General features: G+C 46.1%; 1 protein-coding gene across 1 annotated transcript; it reads right to left on the reverse strand.

Annotated features, from left to right (window-relative positions):
• VSTM5 (V-set and transmembrane domain containing 5) lies at positions 1 to 7,623 on the reverse strand. Its single transcript, XM_069858461.1, has 4 exons — positions 7,362 to 7,623; positions 2,581 to 2,910; positions 2,347 to 2,487; positions 1 to 816 (listed from the first exon to the last, which is right to left on the reverse strand). The coding sequence occupies exons 1-4, from the start codon at positions 7,621 to 7,623 to the stop codon at positions 773 to 775; spliced, it is 777 nt and encodes a 258-aa protein (XP_069714562.1). The 3' UTR covers positions 1 to 772.
• Positions 7,624 to 26,700: the final 19,077 nt, after the last annotated feature.

Raw genomic sequence — 26,700 nt, forward strand, 5'->3', positions numbered from 1 at the left:
TGCTAAAATCTCCTTGACATTTCAAATATCTAATAATTGTTTGTTTATGCAAAATTTCATTCTTCTCAGGCTATAAGATCAGGCACCAAGGTGTCCAGTAGTGCTGAAGGATATAAGATCACAAGTTTCTCAGGTGGATCAGAGATAAAACTCTGAGAACGACATAAAATAGTCAGAAAGAATGGACAAAAATGTTTTTAATAGCAACCAGACAGCAAGATTTTCTAACAATGTATTACATAAAGGTAACTATCCCTGGAAAGTGCTAAAATATTCCTTCATTCTGTACTGCATGTACCACTTGTGTACAGAATGCTTTTGTCTTCTGTGATTAATTCAATCCTTGCAATTAATTTTTAATGTAATACTGTAATTATTTACTATGTTGAAGGATGCTAATGGAGCTCTGTCTGTAACAGGAGATTTGCTGTAGCCAAAGCGCAGGTGTCCTTTATGGGTGGATCTTGGAGGCATGGTTGGTTGTTGTTAAGAGTGACAAAGGCTGCAGTTTTTAGTAATTAGCCACAAAAACGTGTTTGTGCCGAGCATGAAAGTGTATTCTTTTTTTACTTTGACCTTGGCTAGTACAGATGAAATCTTAACAGGTCAAAACAGCTCCATCAGACACTGCTTTCACATCCAATTAGCTTTGCAAGTCAGGATGTTTCAACAGTAGCCACAAACATTTTACCTTTTAGGTTTCTTCTTGCTTTCCTTGCCAATACTTTCTCCTGAGGTAGAATTGTTATTTTTGTTATGAGACAGTCCTTGGCTAACACTCCATGGTTTCCAATTCAATCTCTTCAGTTGTGCTTGCTGCAAATAAAAGGATATTATTATTGATTGACAAATGGATTGGAAGGCCACCGTTCCAAAATTAACAATGCTGTGTTAATAGCTGAGACACTGTGAACTTCTTAATACTAGCTCAAGCTTACTCATCTACAATCCGGTTTTAAATAAACCTTTTCAAAATATTTAACTGCATAAATAGTCCCTCACAATCTGTATAGTGATGCTGGTTTCCTCAAGTTCAGGATTAAAGGCACTGTGAAAACTGATGCACATGGGGCCCATCTTTACACCTTTCTCCAGGACTTTTGAATGAAAGGCCCTTCTAAGGTGGAATTGGAGCAGAAGTTAGGTACCTAAGTTGGATCATGTTCTGGGAGACAATGGAGCAAACCTCCAGAACTGTCGTTTTCCTCAGTTCTGCCAAATAACTGTTCAAATTCAGCTCTGCAGGTAGACTGGCTTTAACTGGAGGAAGGAGAGACTTTACCCATACAAAAGCCTCCACATTCTGTCATGCAAGGAAAATTTTCAATAGCTTCTGAAGTTTGTGAGCTGTGTGTGTACCATGAAAACAGTGGCAGCCCTTAGAGTAGGTCAGCAGCAGAAAGGAAGAGACAGCTTGAGCCCTTGTATCAGGTTTTGCAGAGCTGACACCAAATCTGGGCCATGAAACTTAGGATTCTTGAGTATATGTGTCAGTCTAAGTAAAATATTGATACTTTGTCTGCTTGTAGTAATGTAGCAGCTTAAGCAGCACTTATTAGAGAAGAAACACACACCTTTTACCTACAGGCCAAGAAAGCACTAGTGGATTTCCACTTACAAAGAAGGGAGGTAAGCACCCGACATGTTTTGAAGTGCTAAAAGAAGCCTCCTGTTCTGAGCATTTGCCTAGAGCCCAGGCCTGTAGTGTGGCACCTTGTCTCGCTGCCTGGGCAGTATTGTCCCCACTGTGGCTTGGGTTTCTTCTCTAATATGCGAATGTGCAGCCCTTGGGTTCCCTTGATCTGCTTTTCATGACTGGCGTCTTTGGCACCCGCTAGAAGTCTCGTTTTGATATTAGTCAGTGTTCAATGAAGTCTCCAACTGGCTCAAACATGAGTACAGGTGAAAGGGGCGGATGAGATGAGATGAAGAGGTGCAGTTCTCCATGAAGGGAGATGGGAGCCACGCCCAAGGGCCATTTGAGTATTTTCCCCTAGAAGATACCCTTCTGGTGCAGACCCTGAGAGCATTGACTCACTCTCTGATGGCGGATTATTGCAGCTCCAGCCTTTTCTCCCCAAGTTTTGCAGTTAGCAATGTTGGGAAGTGTTTTGTCATTTCTGATGTTTAAGGTAGACTATCCTGTGAATTGTGCTGCAACTAAAACCTGTAATTACTCAGTTGCCTCTACTAGTGAAGAGTTGAACAGGATAAGTAAATTGAGCCCTTCCAGTATTGTTTCTCAATGTCCCTGCCTAGCACCTTTATGGCTCAAATCACATGAATTTTAGGCTCAAAATTCAGACTTGAAAGCCCTATACTTTGACTGCATTCTTAGAGAGGTACCTGTGAGTTTGTGTGTTGTCTTCTTCTGGAAGAGATGCAGAGATTTATTACATAGCCACATGAAGCAGATCAAAATGGCAGCTACTGCAGCAAGAAATGCAAATAGAACTGCTACAAAATGTAAATCTTCATAGATAATCTCTGCAAGGAAGACAGAGAAAAATATAAAACTGATTACGAGCAGATTAACATTTAAACATAGAGTAAAGTCAAGAACTCCCATCTAGTTCCTACCATAAACATTGACTATGATGGTGCCATAGGTGTTGGTCCCATACTCCTCTGTTACAGTGATAAAATAGTAGCCAGCATCTTTCATGCCCACGTTCAGAAGCTGTATAGAGCCATTTTCAAAAGTAGTCACTCTGTCCTTGTACACCGTTGATATGTTGACATAGTTCCCACTTTTCCACTCAACAATTTTGGTGGTGCCCCAGCTCGACACGTGCTTCCATTCAACAGTGGCGACACCTCTGCAAGAGTATTCAACGGAGAGCAAGATGTTTTGTGCCACTGTTGCATTGATGTTGTGCTGTGGGACAACTAATGATACTCCCCCAGGAGCTGAAAGACAAAGGAAGATGATGAGTGTGGAGATGATGCTGCACCAACTGTGTTGGGCCAGATGGGACCTCTTGTGGATGTGGGAAAGATTCATTGTACCATCACAGAGGTCTGTTTTAGGAGAGGATGGATTATGCCCTGCAGTTTCTCTTTCTGACTATGAAAGCAACATACATACTTAAAGACTAAATACACATTTTTAAACAGTGATAGTCACGAGAAATGTTTCCACCATACAGGACAAGTAACTGCACATGCTTCAGTGGTTCAATATCCATGTGGAGAGTTTGGAAGAATCTTTTGAGGGAAGGGAACATAACATTTTCTGAAAATCGAGGAATGCTTTTTGTATTCATCAGTAACTGTCTTTCCTTTAAAATCCTGCATTTAAATGGAAAACTTAATCACCATGGCCAAGGCAACTTGTTGTATTAATTAATTACCATCCCCAGAAAGGAAGAACTGTAGCAGATGTAAGTATGTGAAGACTTGGCAAAGACTTCATCATGTTTTAAGGAAGCATAATCAATGCTTGAGACAACAGCTGCGTAAAGGCAGCCAGTTATATGCCAGTGCAGATAAATCACATATAGCCAAAGGCACCCAGTTGCATGCAAAGCCAGGGACTCCATGTTCCTGATGATTTCCAGGCAAAAATGCATGTGAAAGAATATTTCATTCTCACTCAGTTCCCACTGATGTGATTACAGAGCTGTTCATAACACTGTGAAACTGAACTCACCATTTAGTTTAATGTGTAACTGCAATAATTTCTGCTTGTGTGTGGGTATTTCTGCATGAAGATTGGGATGAACACCAAACATTTGAATTTCAATTGGCATACATTTTTCTATTTTATAATTAGTGGCATGTTTGAAACACTTGGCTAGAGGCTGAAATCCTGTTATCTGCCTGCAAAAATCAGACCAGACAAAAGACAGATAAAGCACACAGTAAGCCTCACTGCTGTGAATACATTTTTCTCGTCTGGCTTGGAGCAGCTCAGCTGCTCTCCTCTCATACTGTGGGAACAGCTTGGGTGGAAGAGCAGAACAGAAAAAATAATGCTAAGCTGCAAATGTGTCTAACCCAGCAGGGAGGAAGGACAAGACCTTCAGCTATGCTGAAGCACAACGATGGACCCCTGGGGATGCTCCTGGAAGTTCTGCAGAGAATTCAGGGAAAAGAATGGTTAAAAAGGGGGAAAAAAAGTCTCCAAGAGAAAGAAATTATTTTTAAAAAATTCTATTAAATATAAGAGACTGCCCCATGGACAGCAAAACCTCAGAGCAATCACAAATGTGGAGAGATGGATAAATGAATAACAAACCAATGTTACTCTATTTGTGATCTGTAGCAGAATTCAGAAACTCTGCTCATTGTGATAAGACAGGGAAGCTTGAGACACCAGTATGATTCCCAGGTCCTCAACTATGGGAACAGCACAGCAGAAGGCCCCAGCCTCTATGGGCCTCTCTGGCGCCAGCCAGATTGGATCTAGGCTTTTTCCAGGATAAGACTCTTAAGACTGCCCCTTCGTGGGTAACTTGTCATGCTCGGGCTGTGGGGTCCCCTTGCAGGGTCATCACGCTTTCTGGGTAACCTGGTGCATCCTCAGCAGAGCTGTGGTTTGCAGTTCAGCCTGTATGCAGGAGACTAACCAGAGCTGGAAAAGAGGGGCCTGTGCCAGCCAGAGAAACAGAACAGACGGGAACCTCCGGTAATCGCTGCAAATTGTTCTAATTGTTTTCTGCTCCATGTGTTTATTTTAAAGGCCTTTTGCTCTGTTTCTGACTAGACAGGAGCAGAGTGTCTCACCACAGTGAACCTTTTATGTTTTGATAAAGGCATGGCTTTGTTTTGAATATGTGATTGCAAGGTAAATGTCAAAAAAAACCCCCAATCCTTCCAATAAATTGTTTGCAAGCACGTTCTGTTCCTATTTAGCACACAAAGCCAAAAAAGGCAATGCAATAACCACTCAAAAATATTTTAATATGCAGTCCGCCTGGATCACCTGAACTGGTGTAACCCAAACAGAGCTGCATCAGCCTTGAGAGCAAACATCACACCCTCCTGCAGTGCCCTGCGCAGAGCCACTGCGCGCTGTGGGTTGCACAACCAGACCCTTCATGCCCAATAAAACATGCACCAAGGAGGGGTGGGTACCAGCGCTGCTGGATGTGTGGCGAGTTTGTTGTCCCGGGCACGCCACAGCACTCCGAAGTGCTCGCTTGGCCAAGAGTCAAAGCTGGAGGCGTGGGTCTGAGTGCCAGCCCTGGCTGTAGCAATGCAGTGGGGTGGTAAAGGGCTGGCAACAGGACCTCTAAAACGGGGGGACAGCTCTAAAGTGGAGCTCTTAAACTCCAGGGCACAAGTCCTCCACCCTTCAGTGTCCTGCTGGTCCGTCACCTTGATGACGGAGATGGCTTGGCTGCAGCCTCCTCTCTCACCCTCCCTTGGAGGGGACCGGCCACCTCTCTGCGTGCTGCCCCAGCCCCACTCACCCCCCATGGTGTCCTGGCCTGAAATCCACCTTCTCCCTTCACCACCTCATTTCCCAGCCTGACCCGAAGCCCTTTGGGCGGGTACACCAGGATTTGTTTCCTTGCCACTGGGGATCTCAGTTTCAGCAGGGAAACCCAGATGTGATGTTGGCCGGACACAGCAGAGGGGATTTGACCAAGCACAGGAGCAGCTCACACAAATCGGGGGGAGGAGAAGCACTCTGTAGGCTGCCTTGCAGATGAAGTGCAACCGTGCTGTCAGGCACCCCCAGAACCACAGAAGGCTGCAAAACTTGCTTAAGATGACATATTTTGGGCAGTCTGTCTTCACTGACCTCTCCTCCCCCTGTTCCTTCATCTGACTCCCACTGCTGAAGTTTCAAGAGATGCACCCACAGTCAGGGACGCTGGAGATTTTACTGCACCCTGAATAAAAGATGGACCCTTGAGTCCATGCAGATCGCAGCCTCTCTTGCCAAGGCCTGGCCAAAGTCCTGTGAAGTCCCCCCTGGAAAGGGTCATTGGGCACTGGCAGAGGCTGCCCAGGGAGTGGGTTGAGTCACCTTCTCTGGAGGGGTTTAAGGGACGGGTGGATAAGGTGCTGAGGGACATGGTTTAGTGATTAATGGGGATGATTGGACTCGATGATCCGATGGGTCTTTTCCAACCTGGTGATTCTATGATTCTATGTCAAGTCACAGCTTCCACCCGGCTGCGTCACACTCGTTGAAAAGCCTGAGTGGGAGCAGATCCCCTCTAGACAAGCCCTGAGGAAGCCCAGCACCACGTCCACTCGTTCCTGTGCCCAGGGCTGGGCTTTGGCCACCCAGACCTCAGTGGAGCTCAGCTGTCATCCTCACAGACAAGCAGTACATACAGAGACCTGCACCAGTTGCCCTTTCCTTCCACCCACCCAGAGAAGCTTCAAGTCCCCACAGATTGCACCTGGTCTTGCCAAAGCCCCTCTGCTGCTGGGAAAGCCGGTGGGAACAGCTCATCGCCCTCGTCCCGCAGCCTGGCTGGCAGCGCTCAGCTCCCCCGAGCAACCCCAAACCTGCTCGGAGCCCCCTAAACCCTGAACACAACCTCTCCCAGCAGCTCTCCGGGCTGGAGGAGGAGGAGGGGGAGGAAGAAGGAAAGGAGGAGGGGGAGGGAGAGGGAAAGGAGGAGGGGGAGGGAGAGGGAAAGGAGAAGGGAAAGGGGGGGAAGAGGAGGGGAAAGAGGAGGATGAAGCAGAGGAAAGAGGAGGACCAAGAAGAGGGGAAAGAGGAGGACAAAGAGGGGGAAAGAGGAGGATGAAGAGGGGGGGAAGAGGAGGATGAAGAGGGGGGAAAGAGGAGGATGAAGAGGGGGGAAAAGGAGAAAGAGGAAGAGTGTGAAGAGGGGGGAGAGGAGGAGAAAAAGGAGGAGAAAGGGGGGGAAGAGGGGGAAGAGGGGGAAGAGGGGGAAGAGGGGGAAGAGGGGGAAGAGGGGGAAGGGGAAGGGGGAAGAGTAAGAGGAGGAAAAGGATCAAGAGGGGGAAAAGGAGAAAGAGGAGGAGGAGGAAGAGTGTGAAGAGTGTGAAGAGGGGGGTAAGAGGGGGAAGAAGATGGGAGAAAGAGGAGAAGGAAGAGAGGGGAAAGAGGAGGACGAAGATGGGGGGAAGAGGAGGATGAAGGAAGGGGAGAGGAGAAAGAGGAAGAGTGTGAAGAGAGGGAAGAGGAGAAGGAAGAGGAGGAAAAAGAGGGGGAAGAGAAGAAAGGAAGAAGGAGAAGGGGGAAGAATAAGAGGAGGAAGTCGAGGAGGAGGAAGAGGATCCAGAGGGGGAAGAGGAGGAAGAGTGTGAAGAGGGGGAAGAGGAGGAAGAGGGGGAAAAGGAGAAAGGGGACGAAGGGGAAGAGGAGCAGGAAGAGGAGGAGGAGGATTGAGCGGGGGAAGAGGGGCTGGGGGCGGCAGGGCACTCACTGTGCAGGGCCCAGCCGGCGGCCAGGCAGAGGCTGGCGGTGCCCAGGACGCCCCGCAGCGCGCCCAGCGCGGAGCCGCCGCGGCGCCAGGGGGGAGGCCGGCGCTGCCCCACCGCTCCTCCTCGCTCCTCTCCTCCCTCGCCCTCTGCGCCGCGATCCCCCGGCGCGGGCGGAGGGTGCGATCGGCCGACGGAGGGGGAGCGCTGCCATCGCCGGGAGGCGAGCGGCGCCGGGCGGCGAGGGGGCGGCCCCCGGCCCGGCATCCTCGCTCCTCCCGCCTCCCTCGATCGAGCGGGGAACGCGTGTCCGCGGCCGAGACCGACCTGGGGGGTTAAACGTGACTTCGCTGCCCCGAGGACTCCGGCGCTGGGGCGGGGGGGATGGCGACGCTGGGAAGGGGCCTCCCTGCCCCCAGGGACCAGCGCGGCCGACCCCGGGGTGCCTGAAAAAAACAAGCTCAATACTCAATTAGATTATTAAGCAGATATTTCTTTAATGCGACGTCGGACACACAGGGAGTTATTTCATAGAATCATGGAATCACCAGGTTGGAAAAGACCCACTGTATCATCGAGTCCAACCACTCCTAGCAAATACTAACCCATGTCCCTCAGCACCTCATCCACCCGTCCCTTAAACCCCTCCAGGGAAGGTGACTCAACCACCTCCCTGGGCAGCCTGTTCCAGTGCCCAATCACCCTTTCCGTGAAATATTTTTCCTAATGTCAAGCCTGAACCTCCCCTGGTGGAGCTTGAGGCCATTCCCTCTTGTCCTGTCCCCTGTCACTTGGGAGAAGAGGCCAGCACCCTCCTCTCTACAACCTCCTTTCAGGTAGTTGTAGAGAGCAATGAGGTCACCCCTCAGCCTCCTCTTCTCCAGGCTAAACAACCCCAGCTCTCTCAGCTGCTCCTCATAAGACCTGCTCTCCAGCCCCTTCACCAGCTTTGTTGCTCTTCTCTGGACTTGCTTCACCTTGTATGTGTGTCCGCTGAGGGCTTTTACACTGGTTAAACATACATATTCATATAGATTGTAGGAAACGTTGATTAAACTTACATAAAACTCATTATCACATTGGTTAAACGTACGTAGAACTCATTATCACACCACCTGCTCCGTACACCACAGTTCCTTTGTGTTTTCAGAATCCTCTGATGCTCTTTATCTTCTCTCCTTCCTCATTGTGTCCTCTTGGTGAGCTCACATTTGTTCTTTGTTTCGGCCTTTTCCTCAGCTTGGAGCATCAGTCAGAGACAAGTTTCTTTAAGATTTCTTTGATTTCTTGCTTCAACTAATAAACAAGCTGAACTCCTGTTACAATCACATTCTTTCTTACCGCAAGCTAGCCAAGATTTGATTCTTATTATTCTTATTATTGCTTGAGCTAATTCATTCCCCTGACATAATGATTCAGGCTGGACATCAGGAAAATTTTTTTCACAGGAAGGGTCATTGAGCACTGTCAGAGGCTGCCCAGGGTGGTCGTGGAGTCACCTTCCTAAGAGGTATTTAAAAGATGGGTGGATGAGGTGCTGAGGGGCATGGTTTAGTGATTGATAAGAATAGTTGGACTTGATGATCCAGTAGATCCTTTCCAACCTAGTGATTCTATGTGATTCTGTGTGATTTATTTCTTCCTTCAGTGTTAAAAATTACTTCACTGCCCCAAGGACTCAGGTGATGCTGTAGGTGGAATGGTGAGGCTGGGCACCAGAATGTCTGTCCCCAGGGACCATCACAGCTGACCCCAGGATGCCGTGAAAATGCCAAACTCAGTAATCAATGCCACTTAGGTTATTAAGCAGGTAATTATTTTAATAAGCGGCGTTGGGGTATGCACTTCATGTGTCCCACTATTGAGACTGGTTAGTGACTTTTGTACTGCTTAAACATACATATTCGTATAAATTCCATACATAGTCATATAGATTCCATACATATTCATATAGATTCCACATTACACGTCCATCATTTTTCCAGGAACTTATTATCATAGCTTAGCACCCACTCTTGTATGCACATCACAATTTCTTTGTGTCTTGAGAAGCCTCTGACAGTCTTTATCTCCTTTCTCATTGTGTCCTCTTGGTAAGCTCAGGTCTGTCCTATGTTCATCCTGCAGGACTGGTGAGACTGTCCTTTCAATACTTGATTTGTTCCTTGTTTCAACTAGTAAACAAGCTAAGCTCCTGTTACAATCACATTCTCTTTAACTGCAAGCTGGCCAAGATTTGATTCTTATTATTCTTATTATTGCTTAAGTTAATTCATTCCCTTAACATAATGATTTATTCCTTCCTTCGTGGCTGTGCTGGAAAATGAGCTCAGTTCCCATCCCACTGTACCCAGCACAAACATGATGTGGTCCTCTCTCCCTTCCAGAGTAGATCCCCAAATGGTTTGTCCTTCTCTCAGAAAGCACAGGACAATGTGATCTAGGGAGAAACATGATTAGAAAATCCTGAAAAGTCACCTCTGCTCAAGTGTGGATGCTGCCAGAGGCCATAGGTACTAACAGGAGAGCCACCCGTCCGACTGGCAAAAGGGTGATGCGCCGGGGTGGCCTTTTTGCAGATCTTCCACCCCCATCTTCTTCATATTTCCCTCTCCTCAGATTTTCTTTGGTAAGGTATGGATAAAAGACAGACATCTAAGTCTGCTGGAAGCACAAGCTTCTCTAGGTGGGTGGAAGGAAAGGGCAACTCCCCGTGCACCCGGGGATCTGCCACCAGGCAGCTGCGTCTCCCACTGCGCTGTATGGACTGATGCAGGTCTCCCTACGTACTGCTTGTCTGTAAGGATGACAACTGAGCCCTGCAATGGTCTGGGTGGCCAAAGCCCAGCCCTGGGCACACGAGTGAGTGAGAGTGGTGCTGGGCTTCCTCAGGGCTTGACTAGAGGGGATCTGCTCCCACTCAGGCTTTTCAATGAGTGTTGGTTCAGTGATTCACAGGAATGGTTGGACTTGATGATCTGGTGGGTCTTTTCCAACCTGGCGATTCTATGATTCTATGACGCCATCACGTGTAGCTGGGTGGAAGCTTTGACGTGACATGAGGGTTTCCTACTTGCAAGTCTCAGGGGGGACTTCACAGGACGTAGGTCAGGCCTGGGCGAGAGGGGCTGCGATCTGCATGGACTCAAGGGTCCATTTTTTATTCAGGGTGCATTCAGGCGTCCCTGACTGTGGGTGCATCTCTTGAAACTTCAGCAATGGGAGTTGGGTGAAGGAACAGGGGGAGGAGAGGTCAGTGAAGACAGACTGCCCAAAATATGTCATCTTACGCAGGTTTTGCAGCCTTCTGTGGTTCTGGGGGTGCCTAACAGCATGGTTGCACTTCATCTGCAAAGGCAGCCTACAGAGTGCTTCTCCTCCCCCCGATCTGTGTGAGCTGCTCCTGTGCTTGGTCAAATTCCCTCTGCTGTGTCCAGCCAACACCAGTCTGGGTGTCCCTGCTGAAAATGAGATTCCTAGAGGCAAAATTTTTTTCTCATGCCATTGCTTCATCACAATTTTATTCCTCAAAGCATTAAAGAAGGTCCCATGGCAATATAAGTTCATGTAATTCTCTTTTTTAAAAAATTTCTTTAAACTTTTATTTAAATTATTTTTGAGCTTTTGGCCTGTTGATCTATTTTAGCAGCACAACCTATAGGGTATATGCTCATATAAAATAAAATTAGACTTTGAGTAATTTAAAAATCTGTCACACTGGTTGCTTTGAATGAATCCGCTCTATTGGAAAGACAGATGTTCATTAAATTGTAATCCAGATCTGGAGCTATTCCCAAATATTGGCAATTTTGGCTTTGCAGTATAGGTCAAATATTCACTCCTGGGATAAGAAATGAGTGTTTGTTTTCAGCATCAATAATTAACAGCAAAAAAGCTTTTAGATTCCTTCTCTTTTAGGGGAAATTATAAAATGTCTGGAGGTTGGGTTTTTTTGATATGAACTGCACCTCAAGAAATACAGTGATGCGTATGACAAAATGCCCAGTATTAAGAAAGTGTTTAATTAGATTTTTAGAAATCCTGTTTATCTGAAAGCTGTCTGTTTCTTCTCTCCCTGAGAACCCTTGCAAGCAACGCTTTCTCCTGCTGTGCTGCAAACGTCCCCTCTGCAAGGGAAGAAGTTTCTCTTAAGCAGATTTACAGCTGGATGTGAAACGACAGCAACGGGTAAGCACTTTGGGCAAGGTGGGAGCCCACTGGCAGCAGAGGGTAGAGGGCAGGGGGTGTGTTTGGGGCAGGCTCCCGCACCCCCAGCATTTGCCTGCCTCCCAGCATCCTAAATGCAATGGGGGATTATCTTCAGGACATCTCTCCTACTGTTAGGATGGGATTTGAAGAAGATGCTGCAGACAAGCTGGTGGTGGGTCCTGGGCTTTGGTGCTTGAGCATCAGCATAAGGGTTCAGCTGCGGAGCTGTTTCTGCTGGGTGAGAGCCAAGGAGTGCACCCTGCCCTGCTCTTCTGCAGGGATGCTGATTTAGTGGCTAACTCAGAGTACATTTAAAGGAAAATCAGGCTGGAATGTTGGATCTGAGATTACCTATGTTGGCATGTTCCTGCTGTATTTTCCTAACAAAACTTTTATTGAAATGCTGTTCAACCACAGGTTTATGAGGCTAATGATATGGTGCTCTGGGTAATAGACTTTTTATTCAATAATGTTGCTTTTCTGGTTTTATTTTTCTCTGCTTGTCAGACAGCAGTTCTAGAAAACATGAATGTATCAAACAATATAGCACAGGCTGCAAGAACTTAGTTTTTTCTTGTTTACTTACAAAGTGCCCTTAAACCACCAGGGTCTGGGAGTGAATTACAAGCTTCGTAAAAGGTTCAGTTTACCATCCCTACACTGCTGTAGACATCCACAGGTTTTTATTGCTACATGCTCAGTATTTTAAGTTTCCCTTCCCCTTTCCTTTGCTTATTTCCATTATTTTAAGGATTTTTTTACCTTCTTTCTCATTGCTGTCGGAGAGTCTCTTAAGTTTGTCTGGAAGGCCTGATTTCTCTTTCTGGTGTCATTAATAATGGAACAAAACTACATTAGCAATTGCAACAACAGCCAGATAGGAGCCAGAAAGCTCCTTTTGCTCTTTAATATGCTACATGAGTACTCTGAAATGCTTTATACAGGGGGTTTACATTTTTCTTTCTCCTCATCCTTTTTCTTTGATGTCTTTTTGGACTCAACAACATGCCTGACTGTGTCTTCTGCTGAAGAAAAGATAAAAAAACACCAGAGTTAAAAACTCACAGAGATTATAGACCTGCAATAGCACTTTAGAGGTAATCTCATCCCGTGAGAGACCATGGGAGGAAATTCAGCAAGGACATGTTAACAAGGACTGCAAGACATTGCACCTGCAGGGTCAGAGGACTGTGCAGGCTGCTCACTGCTGCCTTGAGATGCTTTTGATCAAAGCAGTGAGCTGGCAAACAGCTGGGAGAGTGAAGGAAAGAGCTGCAGGCTTCTGAACTGGCAACAGAAAGTTACACTGGGTGCAGGTATAAAAGAAAAATAGGTAACATCCTGCTGGACCCTCGACTTTCATGTGACATAGATGGTCCAGGCTTACTTTATTGTGATCTTCTGGAAGCGATAAGAGCATTTGCTGGGAGGTCTCAGTGTATAAAAACATTTCTTCCATCTGTGTAAGATAAAACTAAATCTTTGAACCTCTTAGGCAGAACCCGGCCAAATCAGCACTTTGTTTATCAGCGGTTGCTTCTTGCCTTTTTTTTTTTTTTTGGCAGAGACACAGTATAAGAAGCACATTCTTACCCCAAATGAATCAATAGATGTAAGAGGAGACACCATGGGACAACTAGTCTGTCAGCATGCCTTCATTTTTTAAGCTATTTAGACCTGAGTCTCCTTGTAAGTTGGGTCTGTGGTTTTAGGCGTTAGGAAAACAGAGAAAAAAATGAAGTGAACCTCAACCTTGAAAGATGCAGAAATGTCTGTCTGAGGATGCACAGATGCTTAATAGAAGGGAGACATTTGGAAACAGCTTTTATCAAATGGGAGGTCCAGTGAGGATAGCCGAGTGATTGCATTTGCCCATAAGGCACTGTTCAGTGTCAGAAATGAAGCAGGCTTTCACTATGTGGCATAAAGACTCTTCCAAGATGTTACATCCTGAGCATGCCTTTACACCCTTATGTATCTACAGAGATCACAATACCCTCAGTTTCTTTAAACAGGAAACAAAAGCACTAAGTTTTACTTTTCTAGGAAGTTTATGGCAAAACGCAGAAAAAAAATCTTCATGGTCTTGAGTCCTGACATTGCCTTTAAACCTTCCAGAAAATGTGGCAAGAGCACAGGTAGCACAGGAACAGTGGCAGCAGGATTGCACATAGCAAGTTACATTATATGACCGCTACTACTCACTGAGCGCTTCATTAGTGTTTTTCCCTTTGTCTTCCTTCCTCCTTCTTCGTCCACTTCATCAAGCTCAATGCAACACTAAGGCATTGATTATCAACTCTAGCTGCAATTCTTGTGTTGCAAATAATGCCAAGAAAAGCAGCTTGACCCAGAGAAGCAACTATGACATTAATCATGGCAGATGCAACAGCCATGAAAAAATACTCAGATCTTGCAAAATTAGAATTAAATCTTGTAGGAATTGGTTATAAAGGCTTTCTGGGCAGAGTCCAATGGCATGAGGTTTAACAAGGCCAAATGCCGGGTCCTGCACTTGGGGCACAACAACCCTGTACAGTGCTACAGACTAGGAGAAGTCTGTCTAGAAAGCTGCCTGGAGGAGAGGGACCTGGGGGTGTTGGTTGACAACCGACTGAATATGAGCCAGCAGTGTGCCCAGGTGGCCAAGAAGGCCACTGGCATCTTGGCTTGTATCAGAAACGGTGTGACCAGCAGGTCCAGGGAGGTTCTTCTCCCTCTGTACTCGGCACTGGTGAGACCGCTCCTCGAATCCTGTGTTCAGTTCTGGGCCCCTCACCACAAGAAGGATGTTGAGGCTCTGGAGCGAGTCCAGAGAAGAGCAACAAAGCTGGTGAAGGGGCTGGAGAACAGGCCTTATGAGGAACGGCTGAGAGAGCTGGGGTTGTTTAGCCTGGAGAAGAGGAGGCTGAGGGGAGACCTCATTGCTCTCTATAACTACCTGAAAGGAGGTTGTAGAGAGGAGGGTGCTGGCCTCTTCTCCTAAGTGACAGGGGACAGGACAAGAGGGAATGGCCTCAAGCTCCGCCAGGGGAGGTTTAGGCTGGACATTAGGAAAAAATTTTTCACGGAAAGGGTGATTGGGCACTGGAACAGGCTGCCCAGGGAGGTGGTTGATTCACCTTCCCTGGAGGTGTTTAAGGCACGGGTGGACGAGATGCTGAGGGATATGGTTTAGTGTTTGATAGGAGTGGTTGGACTCGATGATCCGGTGGGTCTCTTCCAACCTGGTTATTCTGTGATTCTGTGATTCTGTGATTCTGTGATTCTGTGATTCTGTGGTATGGCTTGCTATCAAGATCTTCCCAGAGACGAAAGGACAGCAATGGCAGCATCCATGCCTCACATTTACTGCAAGCACTAATTTGGGATTCCCAGCCTGGCACAGTCAGCGCCTGTCTCCAGGGACCTTGGAGACTTTGTGTCTAGTGAAACAGGCAGATTGGCTGTCCCAGAAAGCCTTAATGTGTCACTTGAAGGCTAGTTTCTCTGATTTTATGGTCCAGCTCTATAAATGATGCTTAAAGAATTCCATGTATCATCCAGTAGATAAATCTAGTATCAAAAACTTGCTTTGGTTCATCTAAAAATGATCAAAAATGTGAATCCCATTTGCTAAATATTTTCAGAATTCTTTTGCCAGGCCCATAAGCAGGGTGAACTATCTTTCTTCTCTTGCCTACATCAGAGTCAACAGGTGACGGGTAGAAGCTCTCATCCAAGAAATGGAATACCCAGGTCAAGTGTGGACACTTCTGAGAAGGTTGGATAGGGGAGAATATCTGGACGCCCATTTCTTCTACTCAGAAATGTTAACTCCACAGGACAAAGTAGGTTGTCATTTCAGAATAAAAGATAAAGTAATACTAGCAAAATAGTAATGTTTCTGATTAAATAAATATATTTATGTACCATTTTGATAAGAACATCAGTTTGTCGGTCATTCATATAGCCCTTCACCTTACATCAATGTCTGAAGTGATTTTCTGTTGTCTAGAAAGTGGTCTGGCTGGTGTTATACCATACAAATAAAATACAAAGGGAACTTTTTATCACCTGACCATTTTCCAAGACACTCTAGTTCTAGTTTGCTGATCCGTGGTGCTTCTCACTATTGGTTATTATTAGTGTGGATAATTGCAATTGTAGAATTCAGCAAAGCAAATGACACATCTTTCCACTGTTTACAGAGTGAAAACAATATCAAAAAGAGGAAAATACACAATGGAACTTTTTCATCTTCCCCTTTTTGCCTGTCAGTTTTGATTTTCTGCTTTCCATTACCAGAATAGCACAAGGCTTTGCATCCTAAATCTTGGGATATTGCAGGCGCACAAGCTTGTCTCCCATCTCCAATTTGGTCACTGTCCTAAGATGCAGGAGTAGTAGTATACATAGACTGGGTAAGAACTTAAATAGAATGAAGCTTAAGTAATAATTAAGCAGGGCAATAATTACGCATGGTTAAGGTGATCTAGTTGAAATAGACCATTTAAATGTCCAAACTCGAATCTCAAAATCTCTTTCAATGTAGAACACTTGTCCATTTCTCTTGGTGTAAATTGAGGGCAAAGAATTTACATTGATCTGCCCTGGCAGCATAGCCATGGTCTAACTGAGCTGCCAAAACCAGAATCCTCTTTTTCGACCACTAAGTTAGGCTCTTTCTGGGTTTGCAGGAGGGCTGAGCAGGGGCTGCCCACAGGGACTCTCTGGAGAGCCAGGCTTGATGCTTTTGCTGCAGGCAGCCTCTCTGCCCATGCTGTCTTCCACGGAACACGGCGCCTGCAGGGCAGCTGGGAATATGCGGCACCAAAGCAAACTGAATTAAGCCCGTATGGCCCTGCAGAACAACTGTTGAAGCATGTTAGGCATGTTGCCTTTCAAATAATGACCGTGATTGAGCAATGGTGGTATAATTATGGTGTCTCTCATGGAAACAAGTACAGGTAACTCAGGGCAGTCACAGCGTAGCCCTTTGCACGTGCACTGTGGGTGGTTTCCTCCTGGAGCTCCACAGATGTCACAATATCAATTAAAGTCTTGCCCCACTTCCCACTTCAGCCTGTGTGTGTAGAAGACTCTAGGAACTGCTCCAAATATATCAAAGGTGGAAACTTCATTTATTTTTTGCTCTACTTTGCAGCAGTGCAGTGTGGCTAGGTGGCTCATGGGGAAGGTCATGCAGCACCATCACTCTGTACTCGGCACTGGTGAGACCACAGCTCAAATCCTGTGTTCAGTTCTGGGCCCCTCACCACAAGAAGGATGTTGAGGCTCTGGAGCGTGTCCAGAGAAGAGCAACGAAGCTGGTGAAGGGGCTGGAGAACAGGCCTTATGAGGAATGGCTGAGGGAGCTGGAGTTGTTTAGCCTGGAAAAGAGGAGGCTGAGAGGAGACCTTACTGCTCTCTATAACAACCTTTGCTTCTTCTTATTCTTATTATTGCTTGAGCTAATTCATTCCCTTAACATAATGATTCAGGCTGGACATCAGGAAAAAATTTTTCACAGAAAGGGTCCTTGGGCACTGGAACAGGCTGCCCAGGGAGGTGGTTGAGTCACCTTCCCTGGAGGTGTTTAAAAGATAGGTGGATGAAGTGCTGAGGGACATGGTTTAGTGTTTGATAGGAATGGTTGGACTCGATGATCTAGTGGGTCTCTTCCAACCTAGTGATTCTATGATTCTATGATTCTAAGAGCAGAAGACCTCCCAAACAATCTTAACAGAGGCATCCAGTGTGTGATGACCTGGGATGGACTGTGGATGCTGTGGCAGGGCACAAAGGCCACTGGCCACTTGGAGAGGTGTATATCTGACTGGAAAGTACCAGGTGGTGGGCTTGGTGGCAGTCGGCATCTCCTGGTGAGGATGCTTCTGGCGGTACTGGGAAAGTCACTTTCAGGGCACAGGGAAAGGCATGACCTGAAATGGAAGCACTGGTTTGTGTTACTTAGGGCTGCACATAGATGGTGCTAGAGAGTAAATATTGAAAATCTTTACACTCTGCATCTGAGTGTATAGATGGGGAGCTGGGAGACACTTGTCCCTAAGATATCTTGTGAATAATTGTGATTGGGTGCACTCAACATTGCCCAATAAGACACATCTAGCAGGACATACCAGGGTTGCAGTGTTTAAGGAAAAGCAATCTTAGATTGTCTTAGTATTTTAGTAATTTCTGAAAACCTGATTTGAAGTATCCAGTGACAAAGTCCTTGCCTGACATTTCCACCAGAGGGATATTTAGAGTGATATAGTCCAAATAAAAAATCACAGACAAACAGTGGCTTCTGCATCTTCTCACTCATAAGAGCATAGCTGAGGGAGTCGCAAGTGCAGCCTCTATCCTGCCTCTTTTGCTGGTCCTGTTTCTTCCAACAACCCAAGAAACCCCATTCTCCTTTCTGGCCATGCAAATCAGGATTGGCACCAGGGGTTTGCCTTGCCCTGCAAGTCATGTCGGCGAGAGGAGAACTGGGTAGGCTGGTGTTCATCTTCGGCAGAGCATGGTGGGGCTTTTCCCGTATCACATCCATCCCCAGGAATCTGGTGCCTGAGTGAGTTTTAGTATCATATTCACCTCTCGAACGTTAGCATCCTTTCCCCCTTGGATGTTTTATAGCCCTGGTACACAAAGTGTTTGAATAAGGGCTCTCAGAGACCGTGCTTGCTTAGTGAAAAATGTGTAGGACCTCGTATTTGGTCCTTAAGAGCAATAGGGCTAGCATATGATGACATCGGACTCCATAGTGGAAGTAAAGCTAGAAATTTCAGGTTTTTGTATCCAGCTAACCTTCTTAAAATTCTTGCTGTTGGTTTTAACACTGGTGTGCCAATCTGACAGAAGTTATTTTCACTGCAAAGTTAAAAACAAGGCCTAATATGGCCAAAAAATATGATTTGTATTGCAGGCTATAGCCCCTTGCCATTTCTGCACCCTTTGGTAGCTGTGGTCTTGCCACACTGTGGAGTTTTAAGTAGGCATTTCTTAAAGCTGTCCTGTTCTGTTGCATATCAGTCCTCAGGCTGCACTTACCACGCTGTGACCTATGTGCATCATGTGAAGTGTAACACAACATTGCACAGTTCACCAAAATTGTGAAAGATGTGGGAAAGTGGGAAGTTTTTCAGTTTGCTTTAGTCCCATAGTGTAAAATTTCTTTCCAATCCTGTAATTATGTTAAGGTCTGTTATTCCTGAATTAAGAGCACAGCTGAATTCTGGGAGAAAATAAAGCCCATGCTTATATTAAAGGAAACCCTTTCATGCCTTTGCCACAACATAATGCGTGCTTCACAGATTGCAGTTGCACAGCAAGAATTCCAGAGCTGTAAATATGCTTTATTTTTTAATTCTGCTTGATTTTTTAATAATCACACTCTCTTCCTTTGTCTTTGCAAAGATAACCTGCGGTTCAGTGTTCAGAGAGTATTCTGATGTAAGACCCAGTTTAGATTTAGAAATCCAAGTCACACTATGTTCTTGACTTCTCCATTGTTGGAGCTCCAGGGTAACAGGCAGGGCTCTCAGCATTTGTCAGCATTAAGATAGAAGTGGCAGTGGCTACCTGAATGGTACCCGGTTACCTGTCTCTGGCTGAGTTGGGAGAATTCAGGAACAGAAGACGTTACTGGGGTTTTCTAGTCTGAACTCTGGGCTGGACATCACATACCCTAGGGCTTCCCTGAATTATTTCCTCCTTTAAAGAGAGGATAACTTTCAGGAAAGCTTCCAGTTTCACTGTAGTGTTTTTAGTGATGAAGATTCCATCTCAGTCCTTCAGAAGTTGTTCTAACATTTAACAGACCTTACATTTTAAAAGCTGAGTTGCATTTTTAGTCTAAATTTGTCTAATTTTAACTTCTGGACACTGGATCTTGTCATAAGCCCTGCCTATAAAAGAAAAGAGCCATTTTCAGAGTAACAGGAACATGCTCTGGATATGATTGATCTCTAAATGTTGACATTGTAGTGCACAACATCTTCATCAGGGCTTCCTTTCAGGATAACACAAGCAGGAGTCAGTTTTAGACTGTGATTCACCTGTTCTGTCTATGGACATCTATGTCCCTTAGGCCATGCTGAAGTGCATCTCATTTGTTTGACTAGCTGAGCAGATGATGTGGACTGCTCCTCATTGTCTACCCAGACACAGATAAGTGTAGTTCAATAGCGTAATGCCAAGAATCAGCCTCTCTAGAGATCCAGATACTGGACGATAATTTCCTACTTGTAATTACATTTCAAGACCTGTCAGTTAGCCAGATGTTAATCTACCTAATGTACATGGCACTGATTTTGTATTGTTCTTGTTTCAAAATCAAATTGCTGTCTGATACTGACTCAGATGATCCACAGGAGGTGAAGTCTAATAATGTCAAGGAAAACCAAAACAATGGAAGCCTCAGGGCATCTCATTGTATCCTGCCATCCCAGGCAACAGTAGAATGCTGCCCAGATCCTGGTGTTTGCTGTTTTAAGTCTGTCTAATGCAAATATTTTTATCCTCTCAGTTTAGTCCCAGGTCCTGGGCCACTGACTGTCCACTTTGCTTGAATGTTAATGCATTCCCTGGGTCTTTTTTCAGTGGTCCAGCTGGTTTCTTCAACACCACTACTCAGGTACTTTTCTGGAGACAGATCACTCCAGATCACTGGAGATCTCCTCCAACTTCTGTTGTCTCCCACTGCTATTCCAGCAGGCTTTGTACACTTGAACAACTCCCGCAGGCTGCTTGCATTCACTCTACAACTTGACCAAGTGGGCCAGGACAGCTCCACCATGAAGAAGCATTTAGTCATGTAGACGTACCCTTTGAGTTCCCTGTGTACTCTCCTTGACCAAACACAAGCAGTGTCTGGGAGGCTTTTCATCTCCTTTGTGGTAGCTGACCAAGATCTAGTCCAGCCACTCTTAATCTGGAAGCCCTTTTCCCCTTTTTTTGAATCTTTCTGCTCATTATCACGCACAAACCACAATGGCACCAGGAGCCTTGAAGCGTCTCTATCACACCCATATTTATATAAACGATCCAGAGTGTTCTGCACTTTTTGTCCCAGCTTTTATTTGTTTTCGTGAACAATTGCATGCAGTCAGCTAAACTGGACTTCTGTTATCTTGGGCAATTTTGCCAGACCACTGCATAGCAATAAAATAAGGCATAGATTTACAGTTAATTTAAAATGAAAACTTTCAGGGATTCAGTTGGTTGTTATTACCAAGAACTGAAAGGAGGCGCAGTCCAGCCCAGCAGAGAGATGCTGCTGCTGAAGGAACTTAGCTTCTTGGTCCTGCCGTGAGACTGGCATTGCATTCTTCCAGGGCCACAGAATCACAGCGCAGTTGATGTGGGAAGGCACCTCTGGAAATCGTTTAGTCCAATTTCCTACTCAGAGCAGGGTCAGTGAAAAGAATTTTCTCAGACCTGTCTCCAGGGCTGGAATGGGTGATCTGTTCCAGTGCTTGACCACTCTCACAGTGAAAAAGGCTTTTCTTATGGTTTATCCTGTATTTCAGTTTGTGCTCATTGCCTCCTGTCCTCTTACTGGGCACTGCTGAGAAGAGCTGCCCTTCCATCATCTTCCAACAGTCCTGGAAGACTGGGGAAGTCCCACTGGACTGGAGGCTGGCTGATGTTGTGCCCATCTACAAGAAGGGTCGCAGGGAGGATCCAGGGAACTACAGGCCTGTCAGTCTGACCTCAGTGCCAGGGAAAGTCATGGAACAGGTGATCTTGAGTGCTATCATGAAGCACATGCAAGAGAACCAGGTGATCAGGCCCAGTCAACATGGGTTCACAAAAGGCAGGTCTTGCCAAACTGACCTGATCGCCTTCTATGACAAAGTGACTCGGCTGCTGGATGAGGGAAAGGCTGTGGATGTGGTCTTCCTGGACTTCAGTAAAGCCTTTGACACAGTTTCTCACAGCATTCTGCTTCGGAAACTGTCAGCCTCTGGCCGGGACAGGCGCACACTCTCCTGGGTGGAAAACTGGTTGGATGGCCGGGCCCAGAGAGTGGTGGGAAATGGTGTGAAATCCAGCTGGAGGCCAGTGACAAGTGGGGTTCCCCAGGGCTCAGTGCTGGGTCCAGCCCTGTTCAATGTCTTCATCAATGACCTGGATGAAGGCATTGAGTGCACCCTTAGCAAGTTTGCGGACGACACTAAGCTGGGTGGGAGTGTTGATCTGCTGGAGGGTCGGGAGGCTCTGCAAAGGGATCTGAACAGGCTGGACCGCTGGGCTGAGTCCAATGGCATGAGGTTTAACAAGGCCAAATGCCAGGTCCTGCAGCTGGGGCACAACAACCCTATGCAGTGCTACAGACTAGGAGAAGTCTGTCTAGAAAGCTGCCTGGAGGAGAGGGACCTGGGGGTGTTGGTTGACAGCGACTGAACATGAGCCAGCAGTGTGCCCAGGTGGCCAAGAAGGCCAATGGCATCTTGGCTTGGATCAGAAACGGCGTGACCAGCAGGTCCAGGGAGGTTCTTCTCCCTCTGGACTCGGCACTGGTGAGATCGCTCCTCGAATCCTGTGTTCAGTTCTGGGCCCCTCACCACAAGAAGGATGTTGAGGCTCTGGAGCGAGTCCAGAGAAGAGCAACAAAGCTGGTGAAGGGGCTGGAGAACAGGCCTTATAAGGAGCGGCTGAGAGAGCTGGGGTTGTTTAGCCTGGAGAAGAGGAGGCTGAGGGGAGACCTCATTGCTCTCTACAACTACCTGAAAGTTGGTTGTAAAGAGGAGGAGACTGGCCTCTTCTCCTGAGTGACAAGGGACAGTACAAGGGGGAATTGCCTCAAGCTCCAGCAGGGGAGATTCAGGCTGGACATTAAGAAAAAAATTTTTCACGGAAAGGGTGATTGGGCACTGGAACAGGCTGCCCAGGGAGGTGGTTGATTCACCTTCCCTGGAGGTGTTTAAGGCACGGGTGGACGAGGTGCTAAGGGGCATGGTTTAGTGTTTGATAGGAATGGTTGGACTGGATGATCCAGTGGGTCTCTTCCAACCTGGTTATTCTATGATTCTATGATTCTTTCCTCCCCTCCCATTTAGGTATCTGTATATATTAATAAAATCCCTCTGAGTTTTCTCCTCTCCAGGCTGAACAGTCCCAGCTCTCTCAGCCTCTCATTGTGTGACAGATGCTCTCAAACCTTAATCACCTTTGTAGTCCTTCACTGGACTCTCACCAGGGCTGAGCAAAGGGGAAGGGTTATCTCCCTTGACCTGCTGGAAATGCTCTACCTGAAGCATCCCAGGAGTCTGTTGGTGTTTTTTCTCACAAGGACTCATGGCTGGCTTGGCCCCTGGGCTGTTACTGTCCCTAGGGTTGTTCCTCCCCTGGTGCATTCACTTTGTTGATCTTCTCGAGGTTCCTGTGAGCCCATTTCTCCAGGCTGTCCAGGTCCCTGTGGATGTCAGCATACTCACCTTCTCTATCAACCACTTCTGCTTTCATAATATCTACAGGCTCACTGAGTGTGCGCTGTGCCCCAACACTGGGGCCATTAATTAAGATGCTAAGCAGTAGTGGTTCTAGCATCAAAGCCTGGGGTACACCACTAGTCACAGGTGTCCAGAGGTACCTTATGTTGTGCATCAAAGCCCTCTGAGCCTGACAGCTCAGCCACTTTTCAACCCACTTCACTGCCCACTTATCTAACCTGTACTTCATCAGTTTGCCCATGAGGATTTTCTTAGGAGACGAGTTAAAAAGCCTTGATGAAGTAAAGATAAAGCACCTCCACTGGTCCAAGTTTGTGAATTAAACTGACCAGAAGAACTACCTTCCAGTTATAAACAGAAGTTCTTGACTCATGCAAAATGAGTGTTCATCAAGTGTATACAACAGAGCTTTCTTCCAAAGAGCTCAAAATCCTTCTTGAAGTTCATTAAAATGCTGTCCCTCTTCAGGGAATTAGGGAAGTAAAGCACAAATGAGTCAAGCCTAAGGTAGATCTTTAAAGTCTAACTCGTGCAGTAGTACCTCCAGGGTCAGACAAGAAAGCTGGTGGGGGGAAACTGAGGAGTGGAGGGAGACAATGGACACCTCTGTCAAGGCAGATCCTGTATTCAGTCTTACTTTGAAAGACCCACTAAAAGATTTTTTAAAACCCCCACAATACCAGCATTAGGTCATTTGGCCATTTGGCCCAAGAACTGAAACAAAATTCTGTCTGTTCTGCAAGCAGTGTTGAAAAAAGACATTTCCCAGCATACTGAAAGAAAACTTTGGCTCTACATTATTTAGGATTTCCTTGCTTTTGTGCCTGATAATGGAAATCTTACTCTAGCTCACATTGTTCTCCTTCTCTTGATTATCCCAGACAGTGCAAATTCCAGTCACAAAGATGATCCTGGCCCCTACCTAGGGGGCAGAGGAAGTCTTGCTTTGCTGCAGCAGCATTCCTGTCTCTGGGGATGATGGATTGTCTCGAAGTTTTAAGGATTAGCAAAGCAATCTGGCTTTTTTTTTTTTTTTCCTGGATTTACAGATGTCCTGTTGGGGGAAGGGAGGGTTAATGTCTTCATTACAGTCCCACAAATGTCAGTAGTGGTCTAGAGCAGGAAAAGTCATTAGAAGATGGAAAAGCTCTACTAGCTGAGATGATGTCTTCTCCAGCAGAGGTTGTAGTAAAGCCTGAGAACTACAAAGAAAGACTGGCCATGTGGCATGTGAAGCAAAGCCAGAGAGCACAGCATTTGTGTGGAAATGATGAGAGGGTTGTCCTGGCCCCACACAGCTTGTAGCTCACATAGAAGTATCTCTCTGATGGTGCTAGAAATATCTGGCAAACCTGTGAGTGCTTCTTTGGTTTCTTGATGGATGCCAGCTGCAACCACAGTGAGGACACATTTAGGAAATCCTAAAACTGAGCATGAGTGAGAAGGGGAAGAGATGCAGATTCCCCTTCAGAAGTGTTAAGTTCCCATTTTTCTCATCTATGTAAACCAGTCATTCAAAGATGCCCAGTGGAGGATCTGATGAGATGCTGAGAACTCACTGTAAACCAAATACTTCCCAGACTGCGGGTCCTTTTTTTTTATTTTTTTTTTTTTAATTTAATTAGGCATGACATATAGAGTATTATGAACCTCAAAAATGCCAGAAACAGGTAGCAGCTGTTTAGGGAAAAGTTAATAAAAATGAACTGTATGAAGTCATTGTCATGGACACATCTAAGGGGCAAAAGAGATAAATCCACAAGTGTAGAGGTAAATGGGGACTCTCCAATGCCTGAGTAAATTTTTTTGGTAAAAGCGGGGGCAAGGAAAAGAAGATAATATTAAACTGGAGGGAATAATCTGTGAAAGGAATGATTTCATGGGAGCTGGGTTATTATGCCCTGTGCTGGCAACACCTCAAGGATTTTGAGTGTGCTGGGCTGGAACAACTAGGCATTCTATCATTAAGTATAGGCTAGAATTGCTTTTATATTTATTTTACTTGTAGCTAATTGCTTTCAAAACTTTGTCTGACCTTGATGAATGTTTTCTTTTTAAGCTTGCTGGGGGATGTTCTGAGGAAGGAGTCATGTAAGGATGAAAAACGGTAAACATTCAGGAGAGTTATAGTAATTGTATCTTTGCTGTTTTCATCTCTCCACGTTAAGCAGAGCCTGGTATGAAACTCAGAGAAGCTTCGTAAGGGCAAAATGTCTCTGCTGAGTATGCCAGATATTCCTTACAGCACTAAGATTTTCCTGTTTGAAGTTGCTGGGAGTTTTCTGTGGTGACGCTGGGTGGTGATGTGGTGGTGATGCTCTTCAGCAAGGTCCTACCTCCGAGTGCTGTCCTTCAACGCTGTCTCGGAAGCTGTGGATCTACTGCCTGCCAGACAAAGCACATGAGTGCAGAAAGGCCTTAATGTCAAACTTTGGGACTCTGCAGGGGAACAGCAGGAGAAGTTGGGCACAGCAGCATAAAAGAAAGGTATCTCCAGCTGTAGCCATTTGCCTTTCAGAGCTGCTGAGTGGTCTGTGAGTGGGATGCTGTCCTTGACATGAGGATATCAGAGCTTCCCTCTCATCTGGGCCACGTGGCAGGTCTGTGCCCTTGTGCAAATGTGCTATGCCAGCTTTGGTCTGCTCCACACAGAGGGTTGTAAAGATCCCTAAACTAGGTCACTCCTAAATCTTGCAGGGGTGCTCGAATCAGCATACGGCATCTGTGATTTAAGAGGAGCCTGGTTCTTCTGGCGCTGTGGTAATGATAGCTTTGGTATCTCCCTTAGCTAAGCATGACCTCACATGCTCCCACTCAAATCACTGGGGTGTGAAAGATTTCAGTGGGTTACTGCCTAGGGTCATAGTTAATGGTAATACTTTTAATTCATAAAGGTTTGTGATGATAGGACAAGGGGGAATGGGTATAAACTGGAGAGAGACAGATTTAGATTAGACATTAGGAAGAATTTCTTCACCATGAGAGTAGTGAGACACTGGAACAGGTTACCAAGGGAGGTTGTGGATGCCCCATCCCTGGAGGTTTTTAAGGTCAGGTTGGATGGGGCCTTGGGTAACCTGATATATTGGGATGTCCCTGCCTATGGCAGGGAGTTGGAACTAGATGATCTTTAAGTTCCCTTCCAACCCAAACTATTCTATGATTCTATGATTTTCAAAACAGTTTTTTTCCCCCTTTTCTAGACACGTTGTAATTGTGTCTTGGTTTAACAAAGCATGTTGACAGGTCTGGAAAGTTAAGTGTGTCCAGGTGTTAATTAACACTAGGGCAAAGCATAAAGTTGTGTGGTATTTTTCTGATGAGGAGCAGAATGCCCGCCTTGCTGAGACTGGGTGTTTTAAATTATATGGATACTCGCTGTGCAGAGCAGTCATCGACCCCATATCTAGAACTTGGGGCTGCCAGTTTTCCCCCTCCAAACCACCGCACTTGCTTTGGTACAGTTCAGAGGGACATATGGCTCCTCACTGAGCTGGCTGTGGCTGGGCATGGTGGCACCAGCAGAGCTTCATGGCTCATGCATGCACAGCAGGGTGTTTAGCACATGCTGGAAGTAATTCACTGAGAAGCATATTGGTTTTGGCAGCTCAGTTGTCTGTCAGAGTTGCTCTGCTGCGAGGTATTTTGGATATATCTTCCCTCCAACAGCCCCAGATGTTTTCATGCACAG

This window comes from Phaenicophaeus curvirostris, chromosome 1 (genome assembly GCF_032191515.1).
Source record: "Phaenicophaeus curvirostris isolate KB17595 chromosome 1, BPBGC_Pcur_1.0, whole genome shotgun sequence".
In the NCBI taxonomy this organism is placed as follows: Eukaryota; Metazoa; Chordata; class Aves; order Cuculiformes; family Cuculidae; genus Phaenicophaeus; species Phaenicophaeus curvirostris.